At 36.1% G+C, this 23,052-nt stretch overlaps 1 protein-coding gene across 10 annotated transcripts in view; it reads right to left on the reverse strand.

The window, feature by feature from the left end:
* GPATCH8 (G-patch domain containing 8) overlaps window positions 1–21,574 on the reverse strand; it is a 79,455-nt gene extending 57,881 nt beyond the window's left edge. For 4 of the 10 annotated variants that reach the window (XM_088802264.1, XM_088802267.1, XM_088802262.1 and 1 more), the window contains exons 1-3: window positions 21,295–21,359; window positions 2,140–2,214; window positions 1,105–1,139 (exon numbers count right to left, since the gene is read on the reverse strand). Coding sequence is in view for 2 of the 10 variants with exons in the window: in XM_019752268.3 (XP_019607827.3) it covers window positions 2,140–2,214; window positions 21,295–21,339 (120 nt within the window). In the remaining 8 variants the exon portion in view is untranslated. Of the gene's footprint in view, window positions 1–1,104; window positions 1,140–2,139; window positions 2,215–21,294 lie in introns of those variants that run through there. The other 6 variants (XM_088802263.1, XM_088802266.1, XM_019752268.3 and 3 more) reach the window with 5 other exon arrangements.
* Between the last annotated feature and the right edge of the window lie 1,478 nt (window positions 21,575–23,052).

Raw genomic sequence — 23,052 nt, forward strand, 5'->3', positions numbered from 1 at the left:
GGTAACAGAAATAAAATCCCTCCTATATTTTGTGTCCCACTTCTAACATAATATAGACTATGAAGCTCCTCTTCCTCACACCTAAATTACCACAACACAAATAATGCACATATTTATGTATTTCGGGAGTGAATTTATATTAGAAGTATAATTTATTAATATATATATATATATGAACATACACTTATTTATTAAAAATTAAATATCCAGTCTGAGTGCTGTATCATTTGCTATTTTTAAGTGGAGAAGACATTATTTGATAAATAAGGCATTTCTCAATTCCACTCCTACTAACTGATTTACTCAACAATAATTATTCAGTCAGACTGTCTTCTGATAGCGTTCTCCCTGTATATGTGCTGAAAAAATCCTGGACAGTGTGAGAGGGAAAAACACTACTAGTCTCACATGCCAAAGGAATGAATGTTCTAAAAACCTTAAAATGTAGCCATAAAGAAGGCTTAAAAAATGTTAAATATCATTTAATTTACTGCTTTTAAAAAATCTTTCTTGAGTATAGTGATAATGACTAGGCTGCAAATGTAGTCTAATTAAATTTCCTGCAACTATTGAGTCAGAGTACCGACAAGAATTATAGCTGTATAAGAATATTAACCAACCGTGTACCTTGTAGAATATGGTACTTGGGCCTTCTGACAGCTATCTGTTCTTAAACTCTGACCCAAAGAAACATTTAAATTAAAATAGAAAAATGAAATTATTTTTCAAGTACAAAATACTAATCTAGCTAGCCTACAGATTTCATTGTAAAATTCTGCCTTGTGACAGTTCCCGAGATGATATAGAACAAGGCAAAAACTTCACTGATTTTTAACTGAGCAAAGTGGGCTTGGCATTTTATCCTTAAGTCAAAACACAAGACTGGGTTTTCAGTACATCAGATGTGAATTCTCCCTCTGCAGCATTATCACATGCGTCATCAATTACTGCCATGCCTAAGTCTAGCATCATGCCAGCACATTAAGACAGAAGGTACTATATGCAGTGTTCACTGGACCAGAAGAACAGAAATAAGAAGGGGAGGTGGGGGAGAAAGAAACCCTAGAGAAGAAATTAAAAAAAGGCAGACCGTGCAATACAAACCAGATCATGGCTGCTTAGCTAATATGGGCCAACTGCTGTGGAAGAAAAATGTCGAACACCCCAAGTTGTGTAAATTTCTGTAAACATCTAAACACACACACAAACACACAACACCAACCTAATTAGGAACATAAATATATGTTGATCCTTTACTATGTTACAGATTTGAAAACAAAAGTTAAAGTTAAAATATCTGTGCTCTAAATTGCCTTTTTTTCCTGAAGGAGGAGAAGCAGCTAGTGTTTCTTAAAGGGAAAGGGGGACGTCTTAACTGTTATAAAGATTAAGATTCCCTTTGATCATTTTTCACTCAAGTGGAAATAATTCACTGAAACCCTTATGAAATATGTACACTTAAGCACAAATATTAAATACTGACAATACTGACAAGTTTAGACATTTTTAACAATGGACTCTGCAACTTGAAAATAAAGGGCTTCTCAAAATAAAAACAATGTTCAAAAATTAAGATTAAAAAAAATTAAGTCAGGAAAATAAATCTCCTTGTTCTACTGATTTGTATCAATATCCAAAACTAAGCTGTATAAAGAGATAGAATCAATTTTTGACAAAACCCAGACATCTCTTAAGTTACAGAAACCAATTTTGTCATATTCCACAAGAGTCTGGTAAATGAAGTGTATAGTCCTTAACTATTCCTAATGGAACATTACATGATTGTCTTGCCCAAGAAAGGTGAATCTTTTAAAGGATCAAAATACATTTTACTCCTTTGTTCAATTTACAAAAACACTAAACTTTTAACTTGCTATCTTTAATAGAATATCAGTATGGGCCAAAATGATATTTTTCCATGAAAATTCTAAATTGTTCCTAGATTTTTCAGACTGATATCCCAACATATTAAATATTAGATTATATCCCAAATTCTATTTGATTACTGTCAGGCATGCAAGAAAACAGCTCTAAACTGTACTATGTTATTAATAAGTTTAACTTCATTCACATCAAATGTCACACGAACGCTACCTAACTAACTAGCTCTGACCCAAAATTAAGCACTGATCATCTTACCGATTCAATAGGCTTGTCAAGTGATGCTTGTTCGATTTCCAAATGTCCCTCTTCATACTGATCAAAGTGATTACCCTGAAAAAATAAGACTATAGTTATTTTTTCAAAAGAAATACCAAAATTACCAATAACCTAATCAAACTGGGAGTTATTTTTAACTTTTCATTCTTTTATAGTAAGCAGACAATCAAACTGTGCCACAAATATAGACTTTTTAGAAATCTAAAACAATTAGAAGTCTAGGTCTAGTAATATGATCTCTACTTCCTATGACTAGCATTGAAATTGCTAACTAAAATATTACCAACCATTTGAGTTTTCAACTTTCTTAGACTGACTACATTAGGAAGACTTACAAAGGGCGTATTGTTTTACTTTTCATAAACAATCCTGTACCAAAGAAAATAAGTTATAGTAATAGGAGAATGCAAATGAAATCTATATAATACTGTCCAATGTTGGTAACATTGCTTTTAACTAAAACTGCTAAAATATTCAACTTTAAATTATCAAGAGCTAACTCCTCTAAGTTTCAAGGAATTCAAAAACACAATCTTTTGACACAGTATCCCAAATGCAGCTATTCCTCAAATGATCTGCCAAGAGAGATAAACATGCCTGTATAATGCCATATTTGACCATAATCAGGCAAGCTGTCACTGCAACTAGAATGTTCTCTATCATGGTTTTCTCTGATCTCTCTTCTCCATTAGAAAGAAGAGCTAGTAATTTGGTTTTAAATCAGAGTATCAATTTCTCTGGTTCCCTTCTTGTTACAAAGTAGAAGGCATGAGGATTTGTGAGTCCTGAATTGATCTAAGTGAAAAGACTAAAGACTTCAGTCTAGCCTAAACTAATTCAGTTTGTGGAATGCTAGACAACTTGATTGTTAATCTAACAAAAAGATACTTTGTTTTCTCAAGGTAAACTTTTAGTTGAATAAATAAAACTTAACAATAGAGAGACCTAACATATAATTTGCTACACTGTATCATAAATACATGTTTACTGTTTCTCTGACCAGACTGCAAAGTCATCAAGGACAAGAACTGAGTCTTGTTTACCTCTTACAACCCTAAAAATTTAATATGGTAGCTGAATAATTAGGGGCTAAAATTGTGTGGTAGTGAGGAGAGAGTTCCGGAACTAGATAGTGGAGGTGATAAAGGTCATGAAATATTATCAATGTACTTAATGCCACTGAACTGTACACTTTAAAATAGTTAAAATGGTAAATTTCGTGTTATGTATATTTTACCACTATAAAAATAATAAAAATAAAACTGTATGGTAGTCTTCCCAAAAGATGAAAGGAATAACAGGAACATGTTTTTCAAAGACAAAAAAAGCAAATCTTAAAAATGGAATAGGATTGAAGAGTAGGTATTCCAAGACCAAGGAAAAGCAATCATCAACAAATACTAAAAAGTGAAAAAACTGCTATGGATCCTGAAAGTCTGTCTTAATTTAACCTCCAATATTTTGTTAAGTGATCTCTTTAAAATAACACCTGCCTCTTGGCATTTTAACTTCTACTGCAACATCTGAAAGATTAGCAGTTACTTAAAAGGTATTAATTTCAAGTACTTCTAAATTCCTAAATAATAAACATTCAAATACTTAGATGAACTTAAACTTCACAATAATATAGAACACCAATACCAATCAAATCTCATAATTCTCTTTTACCCTACAGCTCTGTATGATTTAATTTAAAAAAAACCTCATCCTACCACCAGTTGGGTACTACTTTTTAATTAAGGCTTTATAAAGTATTTAATTTAGGACAACCATGTTTTAAATCAAAAGAGAATCGTCCCAAAGATTATCAATATCAAAGATGATATAATAAAAGCACGAACACTTACTTGTCTCTTAGGCACTCAATTCTCTAAGAGTTAACTTCTAATACCAGCTTCTTATGTGTTTCTAGAGTTGTCTATGCGTGCTTTTTATTTTATTTAAAAATCTATCATACAGTAATACTGACTTTTATTTTGATATGCAGTTCTATGAATTTTAACACAGAGATTCCTGTAACCACCACTATAATGTGTTTTGAGACATGATTTAAACTTTTGCAATGCTTAAAAAATATTTTTTTTGGGGGGGAGATATACAAATACTGACTTTTCCCTCCTTTTTTCATTAAAAATAAAGTATAAATAAGATACAGTGAAATTCACTCATTCTGGTGCATAGTTCAAGTTTTAACAAAATGTATCATAGTATAGCCACCACCACAATAAGAAACATCTACCAACAAAAAAGTACTTTTCATGTAAGAAAAATTATCAATATATCTTCCATCTCAGTTCTTTAAACCAGTTATCACCAATTCTAGGTACTGTTTTTATTGCTATTTTGCTGTATGACCTCATACAAATCATATTATATTTCTCATCCATTGTGTATTCATTTATAAAATGCAGAACTTGAACTAGGAACTCTCTTATGTCATTTCTTGGTCTAAAATTCCAGGAATTTGCAGATTTAAACTGAATTAAATTTACCCTACAGAAAAGGGTTAATTGACTAATTTAAAATTTGTCAATATAAAAACATAAATGCCATCAATTCCCACAAAAGCAAAATGTGAACCATAACGAGCATAATCTTTGGTGGTGAAGCATAAAATATATTTCACCTACCACCAAAATAAATGTAGCCTTAATCCAATGACATGAAAACCAACTAAAAAGCAAACAAAAAAACTAGGTGACTTTGGGTTTGGTGATGACTTTTTAGATCAGCACCACAGGTATGATCCATGAAAGAAATAACTGACAAACTGGACTTTATTAAAATTTAAAACTTCTGTTTTGTGAAAGACACTGTCAAGAGAATGAGAAGACAAGCAACAGACTGGGAGAAAATATTTGCAAAAGACACATCTGATAAAGGGCTATTATCCAAAAAAACCAAAAACATATACACACACACACACACACACACACACACACACACACACACATATATATAAAACCTTTTTAAAATTAAAAATTGGACAAAGATTTGAAATGACACTTCGCCAAAGATATATAGATGGCAAATCAGTATGTGAAAAGATGCTCAACACCATATATCATCAGGGAATTGCAAATTAAAACAAAATACCACTACCATATTAAAATGGCTAAACTCCAAAACACTGACAATGCCAAATGCTGAGAAGGATGTGGGCGCAACAGGGACTCTCATTCATTGCTGGTGGGAAGGCAAAATAGTATAGCCACTTTGGAAAACAGTTTGGGGAGTTTCTTACAAAACTAAACATACTCTTACCATCTGACCAAGCAACTGCATTCCTTGGTATTTACCCAAATGTGTTAAAAACTTAATGTCTACACCTGCACACAATGTTTACAGCAGCTTTATTCATAATTGCTAAAACTTGGAAGCAACTGAGATGTCTTTCAATAGATGAATAGATTAACTGTGGTACATCCATACAATGGAGTATTATTCAGCACTACAAAGAAATGAGCTATCAAGCCACAAAAAGACATTGGTTCCTCCATGTGAAAGCCAAAATGAAAAGGTAACATACTGTATAATTCCAAATATATAACATACTGGAAAAGGCAAAGCTATGGAACTGGGAAAAAAAAACACCAGTGGTTGCCAGCATAGGAGGAGTGGGGGTGGTGGCGAATACAGGAGATTTTTAGAGCAGTGAAGTTATTCTGTATGATACTATATTGGTGGATACATGTCAGTATACTCCATTTGTCAAAACACACAGAACTACACCAAGAGTGAACCCTAATGTAAACTAGAACCTGGGTTGATAATGATAATGTCAGTGCTGGTTGTCTCTTGTAACAAATGTGCCACTCTGGTGTGAAATGTTGATGGTGGGGAGGTTATGTGTGTGAAGGAGAAAATGGATATATGGGAACTCTCTACTTTCAGCTTAACTTTGATGTGAATCTAAAACTGCTCTAAAAAATAAAGTCTACATAGTTTTAAAAAAGTAAACAAAGCGGCAGCCAGGTGGCTCAGCTGGTTAGAGCGTGAGCTCTAAACAACAGGGTTGCTGGTTCGATTCCCACATGGGCCAGTGAGCTGCACCCTCCACAACTAGATTTAAGGCAATGAGCTGCCATTGAGCTGCCGGAGGGGCAGGCGGATGGCTGAGTTGGTTAGAGCTGTGAGCTCTCAACAACAAAGTTGCCAGTTCAATTCCCACATGGGATGGTGGGCTGCGCCCCCTGCAACTAAAGATTGAAAATGGCAACTGGACTTGAAGCTGAACTGCGCCCTCCACAAATAGATTGAAGGACAATGACTTGGAGCTGATGGGCCCTGGAGAAATACACTGTTCCCCAATATTCCCCATTAAAAAAAAAACAAAAAACAGTAAGCAACAAAAAGAGAATGCCAGTAATTTGCGTAAACCCATATATTTCTAAAGCATTTTTCATTCCTAAAGCATTGCTTTCATTTTACACTTTACTACAAAATTGTAAAATTGATAACAATGATTGTCTCTAAAAAATGTAACAGAAAGGTAGGGCTTTCTTTCACTTTGTTAACAATGTAGCCTTAACATTTAACAATATCCACTTTTATATTTGTACTACTTATTTTTAGTAATACATTTTCATAAAGGGAGACACAATGTTCTAAGACATTATAAAGACATAGTTAGCAGCAGGTTTCCTCTCCAGTGATAAGACTACTGGATTCAGTAACATACCTACGTATAAGATTAAAGTTCTCCCTATAAATTCAGTCTAAGAAAATATCTGGAGGAAAGTCTTTTACAAAACCACCCTTTATGGGCATAATTTGTGAACAGTGCAAATCACCTTAAAAAGATTGAAAAAATTAGGGGGCAAGAGCAAGGATGTAGAAGTACCGTGTCTTTACAGTGGTTAACTTAAAAAAAATAATCGTCTTGTATGAACCAACCTCTTCTCTTTTTATTTACATTAAAGGACGTTAGTCTAAACCAATATATAATATTCACTAATTTTCTGCCATCTACTAGGAACTATTCTGGCACAGGACATATAGTGAAGAAAGAATACCTGGACTTATACACTGAAACCTATGTAACTTTACTAATAATTGTCACCCCAATAAATTTCAATTAAAAAAAAAAAAGAAAGGAATACCTGGACTTAAGGAATATGCCTCATAAAGGAGGAGACAGGTAAACAACGATTACAGTAAGATAAATGCCATGACAGAGGTGTAAACGAAAAGCTGAGGGAGTCCAGACTAGAAGCGTTAGGCAAGACTTCCAAGTGGGAGTGGCCTTGCTCTTAGCCAGGTGCCGTGGAGGAGTGTGGGAGCGCTGCGGAAGCAGAAGGGTACAAGGGTGACTTTATGGGGCACAGGACTTATTCGCTATGATTTACTCTATGTGCAGCTAGTAGAGTGGTATATATAGGATTTAACAAAGGGGAAAGTTGATTGAGAAGATCAAAGACAATGGATATTTGGAGGCAACTGCCTCAAAGATTAAATAGCTCTTTCCTCAAAGAAAGAGGAGTTAGAACTATATTTGTTGGCCATTAAGGTGGTCAAAGAACATAAACTCTGCCTCTTTCTTTAACCAAAATAAGTGAGCAGTCCTTGGTTTTCCCTGAACTAGATCATTTAAAGCAAATCTGTTTTTTCCTATAGGAACAACATTAAATTTCAGATTCATGCTCCTAATAAAGGCTTTCATATCAAATAAGTCATAAGTGTACCTAACAATGTCACAAACACAAATGTACAAGTCAAACTGTTTGCTTTAAAAAGATTAAATATTTATAGGGTAGCCAGTTAGCTCAGTTGGTTAGAGCACGATGCTAATAACACCAAGGCTGCCGGTTCAATCCCCGCACAGGCAACGGTGAGCTGCGCCCTCCTTAAAAAAAAAATTAGACCCAGGGTCCCGCTGTGCTATAGAGCATACATAGATACTTAGGGTAAATGGAAATATTTATTAAATTAGACCCAAAATTAATGACAATTATAACATTAAACAAATTGTTGTACTTGAAAAGTTTTTAGAAACTGTCACAGCCAAGAAGGTCTAAAGAGACATGACAACTAAATGTAATGTAGTATTCTGTATGGGATCCTGGAACAGAAAAAGGACATTAGGGGAATATTAAGGCTATCTGAATAAAGGTACAGACTTAAGTGAATAGTAATTTATCAATACTGCTTCATTAGTATGGTAACAAATGTGCCATACTAAGATGTTAATAATAGGGAAAACTGAGTACAAAATACTGTGTTTCCCCGAAAATAAGACTTAGCCGGACCATCAGCTCTAATGCATCTTTTGCAGCAAAAATATAAGACCCGGTATATTATATTATACAATATTATATTATGTTATATTATATTTTACCCGGTCTTATATTAAAATAAGGCCGCATCTTATATTAATTTTTGCTCCAAAAGACGCATTGAAGCTGATTGTCCGGCCAGGTCTTATTTTCGGGGAAACACGGTATATGAGGTATACGTATATGGGAACTCTGTACTATCTTAGCAATGTTTCTGTAAATCTAAAACTGTCCTAAAATAAAAGATTTGTTTAAAATAAAAGTTTTGGGACGGGTTAATGCCACTCCATACATGGGCATGTACATCTTCTTTAAGCTTTATAAAATACCTTTCAGAAACCTTATCCTAAAAAGCTTGTGAGGTGCTCAACACAGCAGGTCCTGGAATAACATCATTTCATTCAGCCATTTGTTACAACGTTGTAAGAACTTAACTGTTGTTTATATCAATTAGCCTACGGTAAACTGGTTTCCTTATAAGTTGCTGCGCTTAAAGTCAAAGAACCTATAGATGTTGTTAAGTGAGGACTTAATCGTACAGGATTCGGCAATCAGTTGAATGTAGGGGATTTTTTACCATTACTATTTTACAAATACAAAAACTAATACAGAGATTGGCACAAGTTCACAAAGGCTTCTTAGTGCCATATTCCTACCACTGTATTACATTACATAAAACCCAAAGATTAAAAAAAAAATCACCTTGCCTCCATAATTCTGAAACAATATTCTCTATAGAAAGCAGAGTTAGTCAAAACCTTCTAGTTACCACAAAAGACATGGACCGACTGGAACTGTTATAGGTGAGAGGAGACAAAGAATAACTAAATGCAATCAATGTGGAATCCCGGATGGGATCCTGGAACAGAAAAAGGACATTAATGGAAAAAGTGGTAAAATTCAAATAAGGTCTATGGTTTAGTTAATATTTTTGTACCAATCTTAATTTCCTAGTTTTGATAATTATATTATGGCTATTGTAGTAAGGGAAGTTGGGTGAGTGGTACACCAAAACTCTTGTTATTTTTGCAACTATGTTATAAATCTAAAATTAGTTTCAAATAAAAACAAAAACCTTTTAGCTATGGGATAATCTCCACACATATTATTAAGAGAAAATCAAAGTGTCAAAAAATGTGCTTGCAGCTACCCTTTGGAAAGGTAGAGAATGCTTGTATATGTATTATGTATCTCTGAAAGAATAAACATGTGATTGGAAATAGTGGTTGTCTTTTAGAAGGGTAAGTGGTTTACTTTTCACTCTGAATCCATCTGTCCTTTTGAATGTTGTACTAGAAAAGCCAAAAAAAAAAAAAAAAAAAAAAGAGGAAGAATGGAATATAAAATGTGATTTCAAATCCCCAGGGCACAAATGGTGGTGGTGGTGGTGTGATGATAAATATTTTATTTCTTGCCTCCTCCCCTCAAATTTTTTTCAAGTCATTCTTATGAACTTAGACTTAATAAGATCATTCTTTTCAAAAATAGTACGGCATCTGATTATTTGAAGACCCCTACAGGGATTTGAAAAGTATTTTTTTCAGCTTTACCCTGCTTTCAAAACCTCATTTAGATCTGTCAACTCCCATTAGAGCTAGGAAGATCATATACATAATGTATCATACAAACCAGGGCACTTTTAGAGTAAAAGGAAGTGCTAATAATAGTTATGCCAAGACGAAAGGAATAAACTGGAACATATGGTCATTCTAGTGAAAATACACAGATTCTATGTTAAAGCATTCCTAAAATTTAGTTTTAATGATGACTGCATGAACACTTTTTTTTCCATTGTCTAAATCAACTCTTCCTTTCTAAATACTGTCGGCTTTCAGAATTGAAATATAGCTTTTCATTTATGCTGATCAGAAAATTAAGTTCAAAGGGACCAGACTAGAAGCAATTTCACTTTTCTAAAAAATGTTAAAAGATTTTTTAATGCACATATCTGTACACATACACCCAGTTAACTTTCCTTCGATTGCCTCTACTCTCAAAAAAAGCTTCAACTCCAGGCAGGTCTAATTAAAAACTAATAGAACCTGGATGACCTGCAAAATACATAGTAGCTTTAGTTCCTTACAGGTCAAGGATTCTGCTTTCAAGCACAAGGACAAATGTGGAATCTATTACAAATTTAGCTGTGGTGATTATTTAAATATAGAGACAGACTGCCCTAAATTTATCCATATAAGTGGAATCTTATTATTTGCTAACCAGTGCTGATTTGGGAAGCCACATAATCCCACAGCTGTCTGTACCTTTTCCAGTGATTAACTGTATGGTAATTAACAGGAAAAATTAGAGCTAGAAGAAGAAATTATCAGGACAATTCTTTCAAGATCAGAATCAACAGCACACAATTTCAAACAGCAAAACAATATTTAAGACCCTAAAAAGGTAATAGTCTCTTGTCTCCCTATGACTATTAAAATTTAATATAATTTCTTTTAAAATTTAATGAAAAATATTACTCATAGTCTAAATCAGTGGATCCAAAGTTTCTGATGAACAAATCAATTATTAACATGAAGATTATACAGACTAAAGTTTTAAATCCTGTCTGACTTTTGCCATTTAGACTAGGTATGAGCCAAATTTAAAGTAGTTTTATCTTTGGCAGTATAGTGCATCACTCATAACCCTATCTTTTAGCACCTGGCACTGGATATTAAACTGCATATTGTGAACGTCCCTGTCTCTCTCTGCTTCAAATCTCCCCAACCAAATTTATCTTTTGTACTGTATTTAGCATTATTCCTTTAGAGATAGTCTAACGTCACTAAGTAGATCGATTAATCACAGCCCTACCTCACAAAAAATAACACACTTGTTTATAATTTGGACTTCCTAAATTCAAAGCATATAATAATGCTGATCTCAGCTGCCATGGGAAAACAAAAATGGTGTATTTGGCAGACAGAACCATTCAGGATAGCTTCATATTCCACCTACGAACACAACCAGTCCTCCTCTGTCACCAAATAAATAAGAGACTTCATCTCTGTCCCGCTCTCCCTTACTCATTCCAAATAAACTAATTTAAAAAAATGTCTGAAGAGGAAAAGCCTATCCAAAAAGAAATGGACATTCTTGGGGATTACTGGTGTCATTTTATTAGTATACTTAAATTAAAATTTATCTCAATTTAGAAAGTAGAAACACCATTGTGGTCAATTCCTCAAAAACCCTAATTCTTCACTATTGTTCTCATGATTATATAGTTTGATTTACAATGACTTCCAGTGTATTATTATAAAAACCAAAGATGTCTGAAGTCAGAGACACCAGAAATCATTATTACCATCTGCTAGCTGTATAACCTTGGGCAAATCACCAAACCTCTCTCTAGGACTATGCCTGTTTCCCTAGCTGTAAGATCCAAATAATTACGCTACAGATTACTGCATAGGTTGTGCGGTTTAAAGAGGTACAAAGCAATGAATTATCATTCTAAAGCACTATTGAGGTCAGTCAATAACACAGAAGAATAAATTCAGCTATTACATTTAATTCTATGTAAATTGGTAGGAAAGATAATTGGCTAGCAATCTCAGCAAATAACTTAAGAACTTGAAAACATATTACACTGGGTCAAGGGTATGAGCATATCACACAGTTGTCTAAAAATACACGTACACCTGTTTGACATATCAAATTTTCTTGATAATTTGATTAGAACAAGAAAGGGCTGGTTTCCAAAAAAGACACTACACCGGAAAAGTAGTAACTTTTTAAAATCCCACAGGAAAAATCAACTTTTTTCAGAAACACATGCAAAATACAGCCAATCATTCTTGAGGCATTCAAAATGGTAGGAAGACAATAGTTAAATTAAGAATTCCTTTGGGAGTCATAGTAATGCATATTATTTCTTTTACCACTGGCTGGTAATAGAGCTCCATCTATTCAGACTGTAACATAAATTCTGCACTAGTCCACAAAAAAACAAGTGTATGTACAATGTGTCACACAAAAGTAAACTCATAATTAAAAGATGACTGCTGTAATGATATACAATATATAATAAAGTAAGATTATAACTATCCATAACACAACCTCCACACTTGAAATAGCCCTCAACTGGCTTTATAGGATATCACAGAAATAGTTCAACCTAGGTAATCCACAGCACAGCAGGAAGCTGAATCCCCAAGTCTGGACATTGTTCTCAGACTCTACTAAACCTACATACTTGGTTTTACTTAACCATTAATTCAAATATCTGAGCAACTTCTAGATGCCAGACCCTGACTCAATGCTAGAAAAATGAATAAAACAAGAAAGACTCTCATTCAAGCAGTTCTAAGTCCAGTGAGATGTGATAAATTATAATTAGGAAGTATATACTGTATTTCCCCGAAAATAAGACCTAGCCGGACAATCAGCTCTAATACGTCTTTTGGAGCAAAAATTAATATAAGTCTTGTCCAGCTAGGTCTTATCTTCGGGGAAACACAGTAGTAGGAGAGGTAAAACAGCACAGTGCTTAAAAGCTAAACTGGTCCAACCTGAAAGCTACCTCTGATTTGATAGCTGTGTGAACTGAGTAAGTTTTTCATTTGTAAAATGGGGATAATAGAACCTACCTTACTGAGGGACTGCATGAAATAATAGTGCATGACACAGCGCCTAACAGAGTAAGCACGCTGTGCTGTTACCTACTACGATTACTAGTAAAAGTGCTATTACCGAAATATGACCAAAGTGCTGTGGGAGCACAGAAAATAAAGCAACTAACTCTGCCTAGGAAAGATGTCAGTGATAACATCAAATTGAGTCTTGAAGAATAAGTATCAGCAATTCCAGACAGGTAAGAACATATGCAAAAACAAGAATAATGAACGAGCCCAGCAGGTCCAGATAACAACAGAAACTGCAGGATGGCAAGACAATGAGGGGAAAAGAGATACACCCGTTACAAGGGCACCAGATGCTTGAGAGTCTTATAAGTCTTACAAGTTAATGAGTTTGGATCTTCTACTTGAGGCAATCTGGAACCACAGGAAAAGTCACATCTTAGGAGAGATCGAGGTTCGAATCTGAGTTTACTAACTGTGTGGCCTCAATTTCTCTGAGCCTGTTTTCCCATCTGTAAAATGAGGGATACACCCCCTGGTTTGGATGGTTACCTGGAATACATAAATATCTCCAAAATGCCTTGGCATGGGGCCTGGCATGTAATACATACTTGACAAATAGTAGCTGACGATATCACCACTAAACATCATAGCACTCAACTTTTGATGCTGGTACTGGTCAAAGATAAATTTATAGTACCCTAATTTGACAGTCTCCTGTACAAGTACCATTCTCCTCGCCCATCTTCCTTTTTACTACTTTTTGAACAAATGAACAAAAAGGACTGATTTTATCTTCTTATCCTTTTTATGATGCCATGCTAACAAATGGGCACTCAATACATGTTTGGAAAATGGAATGGAATTGTCTGGTAGACCTATCACAGTAAAAAGGCCAACAACAGGTCATAATCAAACTTATAACACTGAGATGTTTTGGAAAAAAATACATTTAATGATAAGCATACCAACTATTTCCTACCGGTAAATTGGTGAAAAATGTTGCCTTGTATTAAAGAGAAACAATGCTTGGCATTCTGTAGACAACACCAGCACTCATCTCCTCAAAAAGAGGCCAATCTATATACCACAGCAGAAAGAACGCTGCAAAAGAAATCAGATTAAAGTTCAAAACTCAGCTCTACACTAGGCAAAGTAATTTATCTGGGCCTCAGTTTCCTCATCTATAAAATAGAGTTACTACCTATTCTTTACCTCCCTGAGTTACTGGAAGAATTAGACAAGAATGCATATAAGAGCACTTATTAAACCACGACAGTATACAATACTACCATTCTAATATCCAGGTTAGATTATTTTACAACATCCTGGTGCCTCGGTTCCTTCACTTCCTTTCCTATAATGATCTTGTTGTCCATTCACCGTAGCCATTTTACTCTCATGGTCATTATCAACATTCTCAACCCTTCCATAATCTCTATTTCAAATATTGTGCTCTCCAACCACAAACCTATCTTTACAGCTCATTCCCTTTAGCACCTCCACTCTGATTCTTAAACCCCATCAGAAACTACAACCCACTGATCCAACTTTTCAATATACCCCCTTCCTACCCTGCGACCCCAAAGGTCCTCACTTATCTTCCTTCCAAGCTTAAATTCATATAGTTCATTATTATAATCATTCCCTGTACATCCTTTCCCCCACTCACATAAACTCGGGTTAATGGACACTGGTTATCACAGTTTTAATTGTAAATATATAAGTATAGCACGTCTAACACAATTGTATCTGAATTAATCTTCCTTGAAAAATTGCTTTGATGTCTATCCCCATTTAAACATCTTAAATAGCTAGTACATTTGTGCTTAAAGCATTAAAATACAACTTAAAACTTTTGTAACCCTAGCTTTCACTTTTTCCCTATCCCAATGGTTTATTCACTGGTCCTATAAAACAATCTGCTTGTTTCACTTCTACATTTTTGCCCTGGCTATTTTCTCCAACTAAATGCTTCCCACTCTTTTCCTTTACAAGGATGCAATCCCATCATCTTTAAAGATTCAGCTGAAATGCTAATTTCATAAAGGCAGGTCCACTCACCCCACTTTAAGGGTTCTCTCCTTTCCTTAGAGTTTTGCATTTATTGACTATACTATTCATCTGATAATCATGTTGGTCTTATGAGTAATAAACTAAATATTGTTACTTTTGTTATCGCTCCATCTAGAACAAAAGCTTGAAAACACCACTTCTTAACCAACTTCCCTCACAGACATATACATACTTCTGAGTACAACCATTATTCAAATAGTTTTATTCAATAATCTTTTCAAAAATTAGTTTATATTCTAGAAAATATTCTCAAGGTAAATATATCCCCTGTTATATCTGGTGCAGATGATACCCTAAAGTAGTAGTAAACCAATTAAATTTTCAACCTCTTTTGCCCTTTCTTTCAAGAGACCTTATAATTTTACTCATAGCAACAAGGGACAGACACTACAGCATATAATCCACAAGCATCAGTTTTCGTTTCTTCTATAGTCAAGACCTAGAGTATGAAATTCATTTCTTGATTTTCGATCAGTGCTGCCTAAAAAGGGTGAAAAATTCCCTCATCAACTCGGGGAAAATGTTACATGAACTGTAAGATATGAGTACCGACTTTTCTAACAATCATTTAAAATGTCAGTCACAAAACATGCAAATTACTTTTTTGTATTACTACTTTAAACCTGAAGAGTTGTTTTGTATTTCAGTTCTACAAAACAGAGATAAATTGAAATCCCTCTTTGAAATCAATATAACTGCCACAGAGTGGCAAAGATGACTTGATACCTTGTAACATGAGACCAAACATACTATTACGAAGATAGTTTCTCATTGCTTGAGTAACGCAAAATACAAGATTTATCTGATCTCAACACTGTCAATAAAAACAAAAATTAAGGCAAAGAATAGGAAACTCCCATTTTGGCTCTAACTTTAATTCCTTACTATCTATAGCATTTGCTAAAACATTATGTGTTAATAACCTATATACAATGTCAAAGCAATTTTAGCTACTTTTTCTCCCATACATTCCTAAATTAGATGTAAAATACTAAATGCATTTGTTAAATCCCAAAGAAATCATTTAGTATAAGCATGACAATATAGCATATTTTATTTTTCAGCCTGGGCAGATTTAATTTTTGCACTGACTAATACAATATGCATTAAGCACATCTGATTGGACTTCCATAGTTAAATGGACAATTCACTTTTTATAACTGAAAAATCATTACAACATCTTCTGGTATTCACTGCAATATCAAATCAATGACTTCTTTCAGTATTTGTGATGGTCATTTGTAATTCCTTTGGTAATTATCACGAGTCAGCTTTCACTTAATACTAAATGGCAATTTAGTATTATGAAAAGAGAATTAATGCCAGACTACAAGCAAAAGTACCAAGTTGTTTCAGGGACGGAATTTTAATAGAATTCAAGAACTGGATGTCTAACTCAAGCTGGAATCCATTTTCATTAATAAAATATTAGAAACTTATTAAATCACAAGAACAAAGAAACCTCTACATGGGTTTCAAATCCATAATTCAAGATCTCATGAACTTCTGCTATTCCATTTCAGAAAATGGTAATCTTGACCACATCAAGAAAACACTATCCTTTTTTCATTTTACCATGTACCCAAATAGATAGAAATTATATGGAAATGAATCTCAGCTATGAAGCAGCACAATCAGAACAGCTAAATATATATACATATATATATATATATATATATATATATTTTAGTCACAAATTTTCATTCTGGTTATGTAACTTATCATAAAGACCTGAGAAAATGTTATAAAAGTCTCTGCAGTACTCTGAGAATTGTATGACATATACAGAACAAAAGAAAAGAATACAACAGGACACCTATTTTTCTATAATGTTGATGGCACTAGAATAGCACTGTAATAATCAGCCTAATAGTATATTCGTCTAGATCTCTTTCTTCTTGGTCTCCCATGCCTACTTTGAAAACATATAAGCATACCATTACATGAAGCCCTATGATCATAGTTCTTGCCAACCCCATTCTCCCTCCAATGCAAATTATGTCTTTATAATGTTATTCCTTGATTTGGCCCATGTTTTCAAGCACTTTTTGCCTTACATATATACCCTTCCCCTTCAAATCACCACCAGGAAGCCTTCCCTTATGCTGACCTTACTTGGTCACTCTTGATCCCGAGAATGTATTAACCAATAATTTTACATGTCTTAATCATCAGTATTTTGAAATCCACACTGCTTTCATTCTAATCCTTTCCCTATCACAATATGTATGGGAAAGAGAAAAGTAATGCTTTTGCCTAAGTTTCAGTATCCCAAGCAAAGGTGACACTGATTTTCATAGCTAGTGGCATCTTTTCTAGATGATGGGAGAGATCCAGAAAACAGAGATTAGAACACTTGCCCATGTTTCATCCCCAGCATGCCTACATCAGAATGCCAACTCCATTACACAGGACCACACAGCAAATATACTAATATGCTTCTGTGACCTAAGTATTTTTAAATGGTAAACCTCCTCACTTAATGGTCTCAAATAAAAATGATCTGAAGGTCACATCCTAGTATCACGTATGAACACAAAGAGGAATCCTACAAACATACTACATAAAATACATGACTTGCTTATTGCTATTTATCATTATGATTTATTTATATAGCTTATAGATTATAGAAAGTTCTTGGAAAATTTCATGTTTTTGTTATGACCTTTAATATCTGTTTCATTACTTTATCACTCACTAGTATGGTAGCTCTTTTTCATTAGAAATCTAATGTGAAATACATTCAGAACAAGAAGGAAATGAAAGGCTACTTTAAATCACCAGTCTGCTACAGGTACACAAACTGATGAACATTTCGTCACTAGTATTCAGCTGCATCACCATTAATAGCTGCGCAACGACTAAATGCTAAGCTGTGTATTTAACACCTTAGCTGTATGTCACTGTACAAATAAAACTTTTTTTAGTAAACCTGTTATTCAAAGTGTTGACTACATCCATATCCTAAATGTTATTATGTTTTTTCCATTAGTTTGTGTAGCATTTCAATCTGTGAACAGATATGCCTCAATCTGGTTAATGTAGGTAGAAGTCATGTCTCATTCAGAAACTGAAGACAGATTCTTAAAGGAGTAGTTAAAATTCTTAAAGCATTTAAAAAAATAAATACATCAGCCTAGATCACAAAGATTTCCAAAGACAAAATACTACCAAAAAAGGCTACACAAAAGAATGTCAAACTAAAACAAGTTAACAATACATCCTCTGTGACAGTGTAACTTACCACCCTCCGAGCCTCCCTAGAAGCCCTTGGGAGACCAACATGAAACAGATCTGAACAAAACAGAACAGATAAAAACTAATGGTATCACCTCTCTAAAAGCTCATTTATTCTTTGTGACCTATAAATTTACCCTCCACGGTTGATGACTCAATTAGTGATATAAAATATGTAACTGCCAGTAGAGATAATGGTACTGAGCACAGGTTCGAGAGTCAAAAAGCTGGAGTCTGAATCCAGGGTCTGCCATTTATCAGCTGTGTACTTGGCCAAGTTCTTTAACTCTAGCTGCCTCATTTAAAAATGGGAGTAACAGTACCTACCTCACATGGTAATTGTGAAGACGATGAGGTAATACACGCAAAGCCTATAGAATAGTACCTGTTCATTATTATAATGAAGTTATCAAAAACTTTTAAATGTCCCTGGTAATGATTACTCTTTATATTCATAAGTGCTTCAAGTGGCATACCCTAGTTAAGTTCCTCACTATAGTACACAAAACACCTTTGAAACTTTAGGTGTTCACAAAATCTAATAGCAAACCCATCTCTGACTCCATACTAAGTTCAAGAGACAACATTCAAACTCTCCAAAATTTGCATTTAATGGTAAACTGGGAAAGAGTGAAATTCTACAATTCTAAATCATCTTTTCAAATTAAAGGCAAAGACAATGAGAGCCATCTAGAATTTACCAGAGAAGATGAATGGAAAAATTTCCAGTGCTATAAGATCTGTTTAAAGCAACAGGATCTATGTACTGTCTTTGGAAACCTACTTTGGATTTGTTTTCAAGTGTATTCAGTGTCTTCACCTTGTTTATCACTTAAAACCCTACCAAAAGGCCACATTTAGTTTTGAATCACCTGACCTTGAAAAATGTTTTAGATATACGATATGCAGGAGCATCCTATTACATTTTCTCTCCAATAATCTAAATCGAAGGACATAATTAATGAAAATCTATATTTTTCCCTTTAATAAAACAGCCAGAAAAATACTTTAACTATGTTTAAATGAATGTTTTTTAGAAATGTTAGCACGAAAATTTACAAGTTTTAACATCTTATAACTGTCTAAAAGGTTTTCGTTCCCAATACCCTACTTACCTATACTGCTAGGACACCTGACTTAAAAAAAAAAAAATCATTTTCCTAGCTGACCCAATACAGCTCGAGTTCGTCATTTCAACATAAAGGCAGGAACTAAGCTTAAAATACATGTAGTATATTAAAAAGACTACCAAGCAACTCAAAACAGGTTTTAGTTGCTTTGAGCCCAACTAGAGCATCAGAAACAAGTCATTTTATTTGAAAAGACAGAGGCTTTCTCCTTTTTTCCAGGTGACAGCATTCATACTCAGCTATCCAGTTTTCAAAATCTGCTTTCAAGATCCTGCAAACCCTGTTTGCTTAAGCCTGCTGAAATCCTGTAGTTGACAGACATTTTCCCCTCAAAATTTAACTGTCCATATTACCTATTTTCAATTTTATTAGGTCACCTTGAAATTGTCTCCTCTGAAAAGCACGGTGGGTTTTAGATATCAACATGTCTCTTTAAAAATTACTACTAAAGCCCCACCTCTTGCAAACTACTCGTTTTATGTTGCTAGGTACAGGGCAATCTTTCTCAGGGATCAAACAGCTAATATGAACTGCTTCAAACTTCCCTGGACCTGCACTATATCCTTAAACACCTTGAGATCGTGTATTGTGCTGCAGCTGTACAGCAGGCGCATGATCACAAGGCTTCTGAACAGCCCCAGATCCCTTACGGCTGCAAAACTTCAAATAAGCGTTCTATGCACTCGACTGTTCTGTGTTGGTTTAACTGCTTATTTAACCTATTTATTTACCAACCCAGTGATCTCAGGGAATTCAAACCGCCTTCTGAAATATATCTACAGTGTATTCCCGTGCTATTAATACATTTAGGAAGATCTGCAGCAGGATAAAAACTTGAGTTGTGATGTTCAGCCTCTGACCCAAATTGCTGTTGCCAGGATATGCGGTAGTAATGCAGTAGTTTCTTTGAGACTCTAAGGATGTGTTTTACCCTAGAAATAGCCAATCTCTACTGAATCCCTTTTAGTCGCCGAGATTTCTGCGGTAACAATGCTCAACAGGAAGGTATTTTAAACAGTCGAAAGACGAGTTACTCTAATTTGCCTTTATTTTTTCCTCACTAATGGATGGTTGTCATCACAAGGGCATTTTCCCATACGACATTTGCAACTGAAGAGAGAAAATTTAAGGTTTGGGCACTAGTTATCACACACTTGGAAAGTCCATTATCATTACGCTTCTTACAAATCTTTCCAGGTAGGATTCGGGGCGAAGCTTACATCAACCATAGTCCGATAACTTGCTGTTTTCCAAATCCAATTAACGGCCTAATGTCAACAGCAACATTTATGCCCCGGGAAATCTCAATGTTTGACTAACCACGAAGGCACCCTTTTCCGGGTGAAGAAATGGAGAAATAGACAATGAATTTATTTATTAGAAGGAGGCAAGACGGAGAAGGACTCTCAAAGAGAGCCGTGCAAGCAAAATCCAGGGATTCGGAATTCCTGGTCTGAGCAACACTCGCTCCAAATCTTCCCGACCCAACCCTCTTTTCCCCGGGGAGCCTAGCCCTGCTCTTCCACAGGCTGGGAAGACCCAGAAAAGCACAGGCCTCCACCCGCGGACAGGCCGGGGTTCCGAAACCAGAAGCCCAAACAGGCCGAAGCCGCAAAACCGGCGGCCTGAGTATAAGCGATAAGAGAATACGGGGTGAGAGGAGATGCGGCCTCGCCTCAAGCCGGGAGGCCCCCGGAGAAATCTGAGGAGGGAGAAGAGTGAGCCGGTTCGTAAGCCAGAGCACAACCTGGAAGGAAAGAGAGCCGGGAGGGGAGGAGGAAAAGGTTCCGGCTTGGCCAGCGCCTTCCCCGGATCCTCGGCGACGCCCGTGTTTACCTGAAAGTCTCGGTCCTCGTTAAAGCGGGAGAAGCGGTCCGCCATTTTGCCGCCTTCACTCTTCTCAGGACGATGCTCTCCGGTTCGCTCCTTCCCACCCGCGACACCCGCCCCCTCGCTCCTCTTCCCTGTTCCCCGCCTCCTCCCACGCCCACCCGGCGCGCGCAGGCGAGGGAGGGAGGCAGCAAGAAGGCGCGTCTGACGTGAGCTTAGCCGGCGCAGGCGCCTTTCAGCCTCGGAAGTGGAACTTTCCCTCTCGTCCCCGCTCCGCGCGCCGCCCAGGGCAACCCCAGCTGCCGCGCGTGCGCACCCGCTCCGCAGAGCAGCAAGTGCTTCCGGGGAGGTCACAGGGGGCATAGTACACACGGAGTTGGGTGTTTGCCACCTGCTCGCCTTCTCAGTGCGATTCTTTTTTTCTACCTTCATGCTTCCTTGTGTTTGCAGAAGCTCTTCCTCTGCTTTAGTCACCAAATGGCAGCATAATATAGCGGATTGGTTGAAAGTGCGGCTTTTGGAGCCAGACTGTTTCGAATCCCAGTTCGCCCTGAGGATTAAACGGTGATCTCTTCTAGCGCTTACATTCCAATGAGGGATACAGATAAATAATAATTACATACTTTCAAGAATTAACGAGTGCTACATAAAGTAAAACTGGGTGCAGCGATGAGAGGGACGACCTCTGAAACTGCTTTTGACCTGAGAAACAGCAAGGGGCCCCTTGGGGCAGAGGGAACTTGAAAACCAAAGGACCAATGACTGCTAAGAACTCTGCATTTTCAAGCGATTATTTCAGAGAAGTACTTCTCAAGAGACCAAAGTTGATAAAACTCAAATAAAGCTGTCCGGGCTTCTGTTTCCTTTTTATAAAATAAGGAAATTGAATTTGGTTATCTCTGCCAGTGTCCCCCACTAACTTTGTGTGGGTTATGAATCAGAGTTTTACATTTTATGACCATCCTGAGGACCCCACTCAGCCCTCTTACTCCCTTAGCCAAACTACAGAAAACACAGGAGGGGTAGTAGGACCTCCCTGCTTTTTAAAGAGTAGTTGACAAATCACACAATGGAAAAATGGCCCGTACCTACCCTGACAGAGTCAAAGGGAATGTAACTTTTTGGAGGAAGGGTGTGTATCTTCTATTCCTTTGTTACCCTCTGCCTCACCCAATCCCCAGTCCGAACAATACATCTCTAAGCAGTGAAAAGAGCTCCCTATCTACTGAGAGGCAGAACACACAGAATTTAAAAATTGTAAAGAGACTTGAGGGTAAATGGGGCAGATTGAATCACATGGATGCACATGGCACATTTACCTCTTCTCACTCTCCAAACCCCACTACAGTGACAGTAAAAGAATGAGAAGGGAATGAATACACATGGACAAAGAGACCTGAATAAGGGACAATAGCAGACATGAGATGTCAACAACCTTTTGGAAACTGGAAAGCTTCTAAATGGAAATGGCGTTAGTAGAATGGAGAAGGCAACGCCCTGGAGCGGGGAAGCCAGGAAACAAGTTGAACAATGCTGAGGTAACCTGAAAGGCTCGGGAATTGGAGGTACCACTGAAGGTGAGGGTGTGGATGGGGCTGAAAACAGGAGGACTGGTTACAGGGCAGTTTAGGGAGCAGTTAGACTCAATCCCTTTCCCACCCAGGTAGCAAGCCGGAGGGTTTTCCTCTGGAAGGCTGAACCAGAGAGATTTTAAGATACCTGGCACAAACTAAGGAAGGTGATACCATGCTGCAAATTGACAGA

This window comes from Rhinolophus sinicus, chromosome 12, assembly GCF_057876585.1.
Source record: "Rhinolophus sinicus isolate RSI-liver-muscle chromosome 12, RSI-T2T, whole genome shotgun sequence".
NCBI lineage: Eukaryota > Metazoa > Chordata > Mammalia > Chiroptera > Rhinolophidae > Rhinolophus > Rhinolophus sinicus.